The sequence below is a fragment of the Aquarana catesbeiana genome, linkage group LG07 (assembly GCF_042186555.1).
Source record: "Aquarana catesbeiana isolate 2022-GZ linkage group LG07, ASM4218655v1, whole genome shotgun sequence".
Classification (NCBI taxonomy): domain Eukaryota; kingdom Metazoa; phylum Chordata; class Amphibia; order Anura; family Ranidae; genus Aquarana; species Aquarana catesbeiana.
Genome location: NC_133330.1, coordinates 269,174,739 through 269,187,360, shown reverse-complemented (window position 1 = coordinate 269,187,360; position 12,622 = coordinate 269,174,739). Strand labels below are relative to the sequence as shown.

The 12,622-nt window shown below is 43.6% G+C and overlaps 1 protein-coding gene across 3 annotated transcripts in view; it reads right to left on the bottom strand.

The window, feature by feature from the left end:
- CEP350 (centrosomal protein 350) overlaps positions 1-12,622 on the bottom strand; it is a 119,295-nt gene that overhangs the window by 47,531 nt on the left and 59,142 nt on the right. For all 3 annotated transcript variants that reach the window (XM_073593329.1, XM_073593327.1, XM_073593330.1), the window contains exons 19-22: positions 12,256-12,333; positions 11,803-11,897; positions 9,045-9,122; positions 8,795-8,946 (exon numbers count right to left, since the gene is read on the bottom strand). In XM_073593329.1, the coding sequence (XP_073449430.1) occupies positions 8,795-8,946; positions 9,045-9,122; positions 11,803-11,897; positions 12,256-12,333 (403 nt within the window). The remainder of the gene's footprint in view (positions 1-8,794; positions 8,947-9,044; positions 9,123-11,802; positions 11,898-12,255; positions 12,334-12,622) is intronic.

Sequence of the window (12,622 nt, the reverse complement as noted above, 5' to 3'; positions counted from 1 at the left end):
TCTTGAGGTGCTAAAATGGCAGGGCAGTACAACCCCCCCCCCCCCCCCAAATGACCCCATTTTGGAAAGTAGACACCCCAAGGAAATTGCTGAGAGGCATGTTGAGCCCATTGAATATTTATTTTTTTGTCCCAAGTGATTGAATAATGACAAAAAAAAAAAAAATTTACAAAAAGTTGTCACTAAATGATATATTGCTCACACGGGCCATGGGCATATGTGGAATTGCACCCCAAAATACATTCAGCTGCTTCTCCTGAGTACGGGGATACCACATGTGTGGGACTTTTTGGGAGCCTAGCGGCATACGGGGCCCCGAAAACCAAGCACCGCCTTCAGGATTTCTAAGGGCGTAAATTTTTGATTTCACTCCTCACTACCTATCACAGTTTTGAAGGCCATAAAATGCCCAGATGGCACAACCCCCCCCAAATGACCCCATTTTGGAAAGTAGACACCCCAAGCTATTTGCTGAGAGGCATGTTGAGTCCATGGAATATTTTATATTTTGACACAAGTTGCGGGAAAGTGACAAATTTTTTTTTTTTTTTTGCACAAAGTTGTCACTAAATGATAAATTGCTCACACAGGCCATGGGCATATGTGGAATTGCACCCCAAAATACATTTAGCTGCTTCTCCTGAGTATGGGGATACCACATGTGTGGGACTTTTTGGGAGCCTAGCCTCGTACGGGGCCCCGAAAACCAATCACCGCCTTCAGGATTTCTAAGGGTGTAAATTTTTGATTTCACTCTTCACTGCCTATCACAGTTTCGAAGGCCATGGAATGCCCAGGTGGCACAAACCCCCCCCCCCCCCCAAATGACCCCATTTTGGAAAGTAGACACCCCAAGCTATTTGCTGAGAGGCATGGTGAGTATTTTGCAGCTCTCATTTGTTTTTGAAAATGAAGAAAGACAAGAAAAAACATTTTTTTTTTCTTTTTTCAATTTTCAAAACTTTGTGACAAAAAGTGAGGTCTGCAAAATACTCACTATACCTCTCAGCAAATAGCTTGGGGTGTCTACTTTCCAAAATGGAGTCATTTGGGGGGGGGGGAGGGGTTTGCCACCTGGGCATTCCATGGCCTCCGAAACTGTGACAGGCAGTGAAGAGTGAAATAAAAAATTTACGCCCTTAGAAAGCCTGAAGGCAGTGCTTGGTTTTCGGGGTCCCGTACGCGGCTAGGCTCCTAAAAAGTCTCACACGTGTGGTATCCCCGTACTCAGTAGAAGCAACAGAATGTATTTTGGGGTGTAATTTCACATATTCCCATGGCATGTTTGAGCAATATATCATTTAGTGACAACTTTGTGCAAAAAAAAAAAAAAAAAATTTGTCTCTTTCCCGCAACTTGTGTCACAATATAAAATATTCCATGGACTCGACATGACTCTCAGCAAATAGCTTGGGGTGTCTACTTTCCAAAATGGGGTCATTTGGGGGGGTTTTGAACTGTCCTGGCATTTTATGCACAACATTTAGAAGCTTATGTCACACATCACCCACTATTCTAACCACTTGAAGACAAAGCCCTTTCTGACACTTTTTGTTTACATGAAAAGATTTTTTTTTTTTTTTGCAAGAAAATTACTTTGAACCCCCAAACATTATATATTTTTTTTAAAGCAAATGCCCTACAGATTAAAATGGTGGGTGTTTCATTTTTTTTTTTCACACAGTATTTGCGCAGCTATATTTCAAACGCATTTTTTGGGGAAAAACACACTTTTTAAAATTTTAATGCACTAAAACACACTATATTGCCCAAATGTTTGATGAAATAAAAAAAGATGATCTTAGGCCGAGTACATGGATACCAAACATGACATGCTTTAAAATTGCGCACAAACATGCAGTGGCGACAAACTAAATACATTTTTAAAAGCCTTTACAGGTTACCACTTTAGATTTACAGAGGAGGTCTACTGCAAAAATTACTGCCCTCGATCTGACGTTTGCGGTGACACCTCACATGCATGGTGCAATTGCTGTTTACATTTGACGCCAGACCGACGCTTGCGTTCGCCTTTGCGCCTTTGCGCAAGAGCAGGGGGGCACAGGGGTGCTTTTTTTTTATTTTTTTGCTTTTTTATCTTATTTTTAAACTGTTCCTTTCATTTTTTTTTTTTAATCATTTTTATTGTTATCTCAGGGAATGTAAATATCCCCTGATAGCAATAGGTAGTGACAGGTACTCTTTTTTTGAAAAAATTGGGGTCTATTAGACCCTAGATCTCTCCTCTGCCCTCAAAGCATCTGACCACACCAAGATCGGTGTGATAAAATGCTTTCCCAATGACGCTGTTTACATCCGGCGAAATCTAAGTCATGAAATGCTCGTAGCTTCCGGTTTCTCAGGCCATAGAGATGTTTGGAGCCACTCTGGTCTCTGATCAGCCCTATGGTCAGCTGGCTGAATCACCGGCTGCATTCTCAGGTTCCCTGTTGAGACAGGAGAGCCAGAGAAAAACACGGAAGACGGTGGGGGGGGGGCATTCCCTCCCACTGCTTGTAAAAGCAGTCTAGAGGCTAATTAGCCGCTAGGATTGCTTTTACATGAAAGCCGACCGCTGGCTGAAAAGAATGATACCAAGATGATACCTAAACCTGCAGGCATCATTCTGGTATAACCACTCAAAGTCGTGAATGGCGTACCTGAAGACAAAAAAATGGTTAACAATAAAACACAGTAAACGGTAAAGTATAAAAAATTGCATACCTGAAAAGCAAACATGATAAAACATGATAAAACATAATAACAATAAAACATTGCAGAATAGAATACAGTAAAAAAGAGCAGAACAATAGAGAGAGAATAGAGAGAAAGAGAACAATAAAACGACAACTATTTTTTAAAATTTTATATATATACAGTATTTTTTTTTTTACACTTTTTTTTGTAACTAACTTTTATAACTGTAACCGGTTCCAGGTTCGGGTCTCTCAAAATGTGATGGCATCTTGGGAGACCCTGTGAAAGTGTGCCTAGTCTGTGCAATGCTGTACCCTACGCTAATACGCAACTAGTGAATGGTAGCGTTCAAAACATTCACCAATGCAAAGACCAGGATTGTCAGGACAGGAGGGACAATAATAGCGGGTGTCACGCCTATATCCGCGCTTGCTGCAGACACGACATCTTTTTTGGGGGGGGTTCGTTGGGTAGGGGTACTCAGGAGGACATAAAAATGCCTCTCATGCAGCTGACTGCATTTGGTTGGGGATGTGAATGGGGGAAGTACAGAAGTGGTGGGTTCCCAATTAGGATTGGCGAATGCAGCAGGACACTACTTGTGCTTGCCACCTCACCAGCTTGAACTGTACTTATGGGACTCGCCACGTCACCAAGTGTTACTGCAGTGCTGGTTTGACTACAATCGGGGTGTACTAGGCCACTGGTGTTTGCCTGTTCACCAAAACGCTACCAAAAAAACTGTTAGCGATCGCAGGGATCAGGAGTGACTCTGCGAACGATGCAGTTATGCGTTTAGTGTTTTGTAAGTGACAGTGATCGATCGATACTGCACTTGGGTGGGCTGGGCCAGGCGGAGGGGCAAAATGCAGGTGCTAGCAGGTATCTGGGCTGATCCCGCTAACACTGCGTTTTTGGGAACCCTAAACTGCTGGGGACGCTAGTATAGATCTGATCGGATCAGATATTGATCCGTTCAGATACTATATCACTAAGGGAGGTGTACGGTGCGTGCGTGGGTGTTAGCGGTACTGGCGCTAACCTGACGCTGCCTGGGGCTGGTGCTTGCCAGTTCACCAAAACGCTACCAAAAAAACTGTTAGCGATCGCAGGGATCAGGCCTGACTCTGCGAACGCTGCAGTTATGTGTTTAGTGTTTTGTAAGTGACAGTGATCGTTCGATACTGCACTTGGGTGGGCTGAGCGGAGGGGCAAAACGCAGGTGCTAGCAGGTATCTGGGCTGATCCCACTAACACTGCGTTTTTGGGAACCTTAAACTGCTGGGGACGCTAGTATAGATCTGATCGGATCAGATATTGATCCGATCAGATACTATATCACTAAGGGAGGTGTACGGTGCGTGCGTGGGTGTTAGCGGTACTGGCGCTAACCTGACGCTGCCTGGGGCTGGTGCTTGCCAGTTCACCAAAATGCTACAAAAAAAACTGTTAGCGATCGCAGGGATCAGGCCTGACTCTGCGAACGCTGCAGTTATGCGTTTAGTGTTTTGTAAGTGACAGTGATCGATCGATCGATACTGCACTTGGGTGGGCTGGGCCGGGCGCAGGGGCAAAACGCAGGTGCTAGCAGGTATCTGGGCTAATCCCGCTAACACTGCGTTTTTGGGAACCCTAAACTGCTGGGGACGCTATTATAGATCTGATCGGATCAGATATTGATCCGTTCAGATACTATACCACTAAGGGAGGCGTATGCTGCGTGCGTAGGTGTTAGCGGTACTGGCGCTAATCTGACGCTGCCTGGGGCGACGCATATAACCGCCGGGCGATCAGGGGGCTAATCGCGTGATTCTGCCTGCCCGTGCCATTCTGCCGACGTACATCGGCGTGAGGAGGTCCTTAAGTGGTTAAGAGGCGTGGACGGAAGTGACGTTTTGACGTCGCTTCCGCCCAGCAGTGTCATGGAGACGAGTGGGCGCCATCTTAGCCTCACTCGTCTCCAGGCACACCACAGGGAAGGACGCGATCGGTAAGCGGCGGAGGGCACCGGATTGCGGCAGGAGGGAGTGGGGGGTCCTCTCCCGCCACCGATAAAAGTGATCTCGCGGCGAATCCGCCGCAGGGACCACTTTTATCTGAAAGCCGGCCGCCGCATGAAAACGGGGATACCGGAGCTGCTGCCATAACAACGATAACCCCGTTCAAAGTTTGGACGTACATCGTCGTGCAGCGGTCGGTAAGTGGTTAATGGCGCCTATGGCAAAACATAATGCTCTTGGTAGTTCGGCCAACTACCAATCCCAGGCTTGCTGTACAGGAATCTCTTTAAGGTCCTGTCTAAACTGGTCCTTTAGGGATTGACAGATGCCTATTGCATCGATTGCAAGCTGAGTAACCGCACCTGCCAAAGAAAAAGGATTTTAACAGGAATTCCAACCTCTTAGCCGTTGGATCCTTAAGCATGTTAGACTCTTATTCACACTGGAAATCGCATCGTCAACTGCTGGTACATTCCATCTTTTGGTGAATTTCTCCTCCATGGGAGAGAGAACTGAGAATCTCTTTGGAGGGAAAATGCTTATCCGGATGATCCCATTCAGCAAAAATAAGGTGATCTAATAATGCATGGACAGGAATCGCATGCAAAGGCTGTGAAGGATTTAAGGAGCCCAAAGAAGAAATGGAACTTTCAGCTGACTCAGTTAGGAGTAGCTTGAAAGTGGAACGAACCATATCCATAAGAGATTGCACCAGCAATTTTTCAGATTGCGAGGCTGAAAAGGGTTCATCCACTGTTGTTTCCTCTGCAGAGGAGTAATCAGTTCGTCTTTCCTTCTGATCGCCTGAGGGTAATACCTCAACCTCTACCCACTGTTCCCTTGGTAAGGGGTCTAAGGTGGGGGAGGGGGATCTACCGCACTTTGGATGGAGGATGCTATTAAAGCAGGGCGGAGGAAAAGGCATCTTCAGTCACGTATACAGGGGCTGAGATGTGAGAAGCAGCTGCACCACCAATTGGTTCCAATGACTCACCCTGGCTTGCCACATCTGGCATTTCAGGAGAGGATGACAGTGTGGAGGCACAACTGGAGTTCCCAGCGCCTGGGAGTGAAATTTTTAATACCTTCTTTGTGGTGTCTTTTTGGGAGCCATAGTGCTTAAGCACAAAAGCAGAGGCACTAAGTAAATGCACTACTTGCTGAGCAATAGACTAGCAATACAATGCCGCTAATAAAGTTCAGCTTGGTGCTGAGTAAAATTTATTTCCTGTACTGGAAATGCCTGTATGCATTGCCTTACGTGCCCCCTGTGCGTCAGACATCCATCTCTCCAGCTCCTGGCTGAGAAGCGTCTGTTTTTAATTTCCCAGATTGCAAGGCTCTGCTCGGCGTCTCCAGCGCCTGCTCCTCGTGAATGCTACGTCCTGCACATGGTGCCGCGCCTAAGCCACGCCCCCTCCGCTCATTACCACCCCCCACCCCTCTTATTTAAAACTATTTAAAACTAAGAGAAGTCCACACGAGCGGACAGAATTCGGGTCTGCCAGTGCAGACCTGCAAGAGGGGAGGAAAAGGGAAGGCTGGGGAGGGCGGGGAATCAAGCTTTGATGCTCATGGGCTTCTGTGGGGCCATAACAAAAAACCAACATAGGGAAGCCGCCGCTGCACCGGGGGGGATGGTGAGTACAAACTACTGTTTTACTTCCCAGCCCCTTAGTTCCCCCAGGGGGGGAAATAACATGCTGTTGCAAACCTCAAAACTCACAAGCTCCCTGCACGGGGAAAGGGCATATATGGATAGCCTGAGATGACTCCTGGTGTCTCTGCTTGTGGTCCGTATATGACGCCTTAGGTCTGTAGGGCCTCTGCAGCTCGCTCCACCTGGTTAGGATATCCAGAGCGGTCTTTCCGGTCACTTTTCCCAAAGGTTGATTCGTCAGCTAGTCAGAGGTGGATCCTCAAAGAAAGGATTGTGTAGTAGTATAAAACAAAGCTTATGTCCTCATCTCAGGATGACTGCCCCGCCGAGCAGTGCCTAATTTATCCTCGCTGCAGGATACTGCTGAAGACAGACAGATCCAAACTTCACCCATCTCGGTGGGCTGTGTAAGCAAACCTTCAAGGATCGGGTCCCTTTATCGGGGTTCCACTCCTTTGGACCTGTATTAGGACCCCGCCAGGAAAAACTTTAGGTAATGTAAGCATGACCAAAAAGCCCTGGGTCCGGGGGTCCAGCCCTACAGGCGAAACCTCGTTCTTAGTATACGAGGCCCGGGTACCATCCACCTTGGCCTCAGTGGCACTTTGAATGGATCCGGTCTATGGAGGTTGTTTAAATCCAGCAAGGATCCCTCCAGCGGAGCTCTTCAGAGCACATCTTCACTCGTGACCAACACCTTAGGCACTGGCGAAAAAACTAAGGTACTCCTGGTAGGAGGAGGGGTTATATAGGGAGTGAACTTCCTGTATTGGGTATAACAGTGTCCATCACCTGAAGGTGCCTATATACTAGAGGTCGACCGATATGGGTTATCCTCTGGCCGATGCCGATATTTAGAAATCGCGGTGGCCGATATGTGATGCCGATTTTTTTGGGCCGATATATTAGGCCGATTTTTTTTTTTTCTTTTTTTCCTTCATCTCATAAAATTTAACAGTTAGACCCCTTCCACACTGGGGCGTTTTTAGGCTAAAAATAGCGTTTGTAAAGTGCCTGTAAAACGGCTCCCCTGCAGTCTCAGTGTGAAAGCCCGAGTGCTTTCACACTGAGGCGATGCACTAGCAGGATGTTAAAAAAAAGTCCTGCAAGCAGCATCTCCTGCCCATTGAAATGAATGCGCACCGCTGCCAAAGCGCCTGCAAAGCGTTTCGGCAGCGGCGCTTCAGGGGCTCATTTAACCCCTTCCTCGGCTGCTAGCTGGGTTAGAAGCGCCCCGCTAGCAGCCGAATAGCGCCGCTAAAATGACGGTAAAGCGCAGCTAAAACTAGCAGCGTTTTACCGTCAACGCATGCCCGCTGCAGTGTGAAAGCAACCTTAAGTGATACAGAAATTTTTTTACATTTAAACATTTATTAAACAAAACAAACCTCCAAGCAATTCACTTGGATGTAGAATTTTGATTAAAAAAAAAAAAATTAAAAAAAAACTATATCTTGAAAATAAATACACAAAAACAGGTAATCAAAACTTTTGGACGAAAAAAATGGGCTAACTTTACTGCTTAGTTTTTTTTTTAATTTATTAGTGTATTTTTAAAAAAAAAAAAATTGCATTTGAAAGACCGCTGCGCAAATACCGTGTGACATAAAATATTGCAACAACCGCTATTTTATTCCCTAGGGTCTCTGCTAAAAAAATATATATAATGTTTGGGGGTTCTAAGTGATTTTCTAGCAGAAATTACAGGATTTTTACTTGTAAGCAACAAATGTCAGAAAAGATTTAGTCTTTAAATGGTTAAACTGAGAGCTTCTACACATGGAGCTCAGTTCATTCATAAGTGTAAACATTGTATCCTTCAGGTTCTTTTTATCAGATTTGGCAGGCTGCCCAGAGAGGGGAGAAGTCTTCACATTAGAATACAGGCAACTTGTATTGACTTCTATTACAGAAGTCATTTGCAAGTCGCGCTTATATCGGCCTTTTTTATCAGCACAATCGGCCGATGCCGATTAAGTAAAAAACACCAAATATCGGCCGATATATTGGTCGACCACAACTATATACCCACATAGTGATTACTATGGTGCTCCGTGTCCTGCGATGTACGATAAAGAAAGGCTGTATTATGATCATGTAGGGTCATTTTCTATGTATGGAGGCATAACACCTAAGTCTATATCTCCAAAGGGCCCTTTCCTTACAACATGTGTTGGCAAGTTCTTGGGAGTCAAGGCTGCAGTGTTGTTTGCTAGGAAGGAATCAATGCAGAAGAGGGGCAAGCTAATAAACAGGTAGTTTAGAGCTCACAGGATTTTTGATAGGATTATCAGGCATTTTTCAGAACTTTCTGTATTTTTAATGGCATAAAACATTGGGAAATGCTCATGTACCACAGAGATACACTGCTTATATGAATTTTTAACTAGATCACACATAAGAAACATGTAAGGTTCCTCTCGTGACCAACACAAACCTTTATCATCGAGAGATATGCTGCTGTCCCCCTTTAACGCACTACCCTCGGGCATTGGTAGCTCTTCAGAGATGCTCTCCTCCAGGTCTCTCTGACTAATGATTTCCTCCTTGACGGATGATGGTGGTGGACTGTCCTGCTCACTGCTGCTACTGCAAAAAATCCACATAGCAATATGAACATTTGTTACCAAACACAGCCAGGAAAAATACACAGCCCTCAGCAATAGCGGCGTATATGATCTACATACCTATGAGATCTCTCTTTGAAGCTGGACACACTGCTTGGAGGCTGGGATGATGGAGAAGCAGAACGTGAACCTTTTTTCCTATCATAAAAAGAACAAAAGCCATAATCCACAAAGAGACTAATCCACCTAGCTGTACTAAGAACTTCCTGCTAGCACATAATGAATCAAGCCAAAATGTGAATAAAATGGCTACAAAGTTCTGTGAAAAAAATAAATAATGATTAGTCAATTAAAAGTTTTTTTTATTATTTTAAAATGATATATATATATATATATATATATATATATATATATATATATATATATATATATATATATATATATATATATATGATGGAAAGTACCCCCTTAAATTTTTTACTCTTTGTTATATTGCAGCCATTTGCTAAAATCATTTAAGTTCATTTTTTTCCTCATTAATGTACACACAGCACCCCATATTGACAGAAAACAGAATTGTTGACATTTTTGCAAATTTATATAAAAAGAAAAACTGAAATATCACATGGTCCTAAGTATTCAGACCCTTTGCTGTGACACTCATATTTAACTCAGGTGCTGTCCATTTCTTCTGATCATCCTTGAGATGGTTATACACCTTCATTTGAGTCCAGTTGCGTTTGATTATACTGATTGGACTTGATTAAGAAAGCCACACACCTGTCTATATAAGACCTTACAGCTCACAGTGCATGTCAGAGCAAATGAGAATCATGAGGTCAAAAGGAAGTGCCTGAAGAGCTCAGAGACAGAATTGTGGCAAGGCACAGATCTGATCAAGGTTACAAAAAATTTCTGCTGCACTTAAGGTTCCTAAGAGCACAGTGGCCTCCATAATCCTTAAATGGAAGACATTTGGGACGACCAGAACCCTTCCTAGAGCTGGCCGTCCGGCCAAACTGAGCTCCCTTGGTGAGGGAGGTAAAAAAGAACCCAAAGATCACTGTGGCTGAGCTCCAGAGATGCAGTCGGGAGATGGGAGAAAGTCGTAGAAAGTCAACCATCACTGCAGCCCTCCACCAGTCGGGGCTTTATGGCAGAGTGGCCCGACGGAAGACTCTCCTCAGTGCAAGACACATGAAAGCCCGCATGGAGTTTGCAAAAAAAAACACCTGAAGGACTCCAAGATGGTGAGAAATAAGATTCTCTGGTCTGATGAGACCAAGATAGAACTTTTTGGCCTTAATTCTAAGCGATATGTGAGGAGAAAACCAGGCACTGCTCATCACCTGTCCAATACAGTCCCAACAGTGAAGCATGGTGGTGGCAGCATCATGCTGTGGGGGTGTTTTTTGTGTGATCCCTTGCAAGGTGCGGTGACTTGATGCTCGCTTCCCCCCGGGGGGGGTTAGTTCACCGTCTGGGGGACGGAGAGAAGGAGAGGAGGTGCTGACTTTTCCACGCCACGGCCAACCATCAGAAGCAACTTAATTGGTAAATATATAATATACAGAAATGTAACATGTACAAATATAAATGCCAGGTATCTATTGTATACTATCACATGTATATATTCTTTATTACTTCTTGACTGATAACGTTGCACTGAGCTGTATGTTGTTTTTTCTAAAAATCTTGTGATATATGTTTACATTCTCACAGTTGATTAACCATCTGTCCTCTGAAGAAGACCCCTCAGGGTCGAAACGCATCAGGACATCAATAGTAAACTTGATCTTGTTGCTTTGGATATATTGCATTGTACATTGTTGCCGGCTTTTTAACAATTTGCTGTACCACAGTTCATGTCTTGACTTCCAATGTCAGAGGTCATCAATTATGTGCAATAATTTTTTGTATTAATAAATTAACTTGATTATTACATTTTTCTTTATCATCTTTTATCATTGGCTGCATTAAAGCCCCGCTCAGGGGGTCTTTTTTCGTCTTTCTTCAATGCATCGTATGGGGTGCGCAGCCCTGATATTTTTTGTACGTTGAGTGTCCCCTCTTTCTCTTTTTTTGCTGTGGGGGTGTTTTTCAGCGGCAGGAACAGGACGACTGGTTGCAATCGAGGGAAAGGTGAATGCGGTTAAGTACAGGGATATCCTGGATGAAAACCTTTTCCAGAGTGCTCCGGACCTCAGACTGGGCGGAAGGTTTACCTTCCAACAAGACAATGACCCTAAGCACACAGCTAAAATAACGAAGGAGTGGCTTCACAACAACTCCGTGACTGTTCTTGAATGGCCCAGCCAGAGCCCTGACTTAAACCCAATAGAGCATCTCTGGAGAGACCTAAAAATGGCTGTCCACCAACGTTTACCATCCAACCTGACAGAACTGGAGAGGATCTGCAAGGAGGAATGGCAGAGGATCCCCAAATCCAGGTGTGAAAAACTTGTTGCATCTTTCCCAAAAAGACTCATGGCTGTATTAGATCAAAAGGGTGCTTCTACTAAATACTGAGCAAAGGGTCTGAATACTTAGGACCATGTAATATTTCAGTTTTTCTTTTTTAATAAATCTGCAAAAATGTCAACAATTGTGTGTTTTTCTGTCAATATGGGGTGCTGTGTGTACATTAATGAGGAAAAAAATGAACTTAAATGATTTTAGCAAATGGCTGCAATATAACAAAGAGTGAAAAATTTAAGGGAGTCTGAATACTTTCCGTACCCACTGTGTGTGTATATTATATATATATATATATATATATATATATATATATATATCTCTATATATATATATATATATATATAATATCTGAATGGATTAAACATTATAAGAAGATAAAAACAAACAAACAATGTGATACCTAATAGTACGAGAACGCTGGCGCTTCTGTTGTTCAAGGGGAGAGATGGCAGCAGGATCTGAGCTGGTAGGAGACAAGTAATCATGGTCCACAGTCTAAGGGAAAGGAAGACATATTATTACTTACAGAGGCCAGAGGTGTTGCTATTCTTTCCCTCCTATTAATTGACAGTACTTGTGGAGTGCAATCATACAATTTTAGACAAAAGAGGTAAGGACTGTGCATAGGACTGTGAAAAAGTATAAAAGGAAGTTGAAGAATTGACTTAAAATTTACAGATTTGAGGGCTCATATAATGAAGACTCTTGCCTCCTATAGGGAACAAAAGATCAGTTCCAGAAAAGAATGGGTTGTGCATAGCACAAAAAATAGGAGAATTATAACCAAAGCTCTCTGTAATCTATGGACCAAATCTACCAGATGATAGGCTGCGACTATGAAGTCTTTACCTACCTCTTGCGTCTGGACCACATTTTGAGTTGCAGATGCTTCTAATGTCTTCTGGAAACGCTGTAGCATTTCTGCCTGTGTCTGTGGGTTAATAAGCCTTATTAGACATGATAAATTACATTAGAACACTTCAAGTAGTATTTCAGAAGTAGAAGTACAGAAAAAAAAACAACTATTGCACCCCTTAAAATGGAAGTGACTTCTGCATCAGGTTCATGCAGCCCTTGCAATAATAATCTTGTGTATTAGTTCTTGGGCAAACACAAGGGAATTACATACACCTGACAACCTGCTCTTACTCACCACAAGGGAAAGGGTTTTTGGCAGGAAGGAAAAAACACAAAAAAAACAAAAAGGTAAAATGTATTTT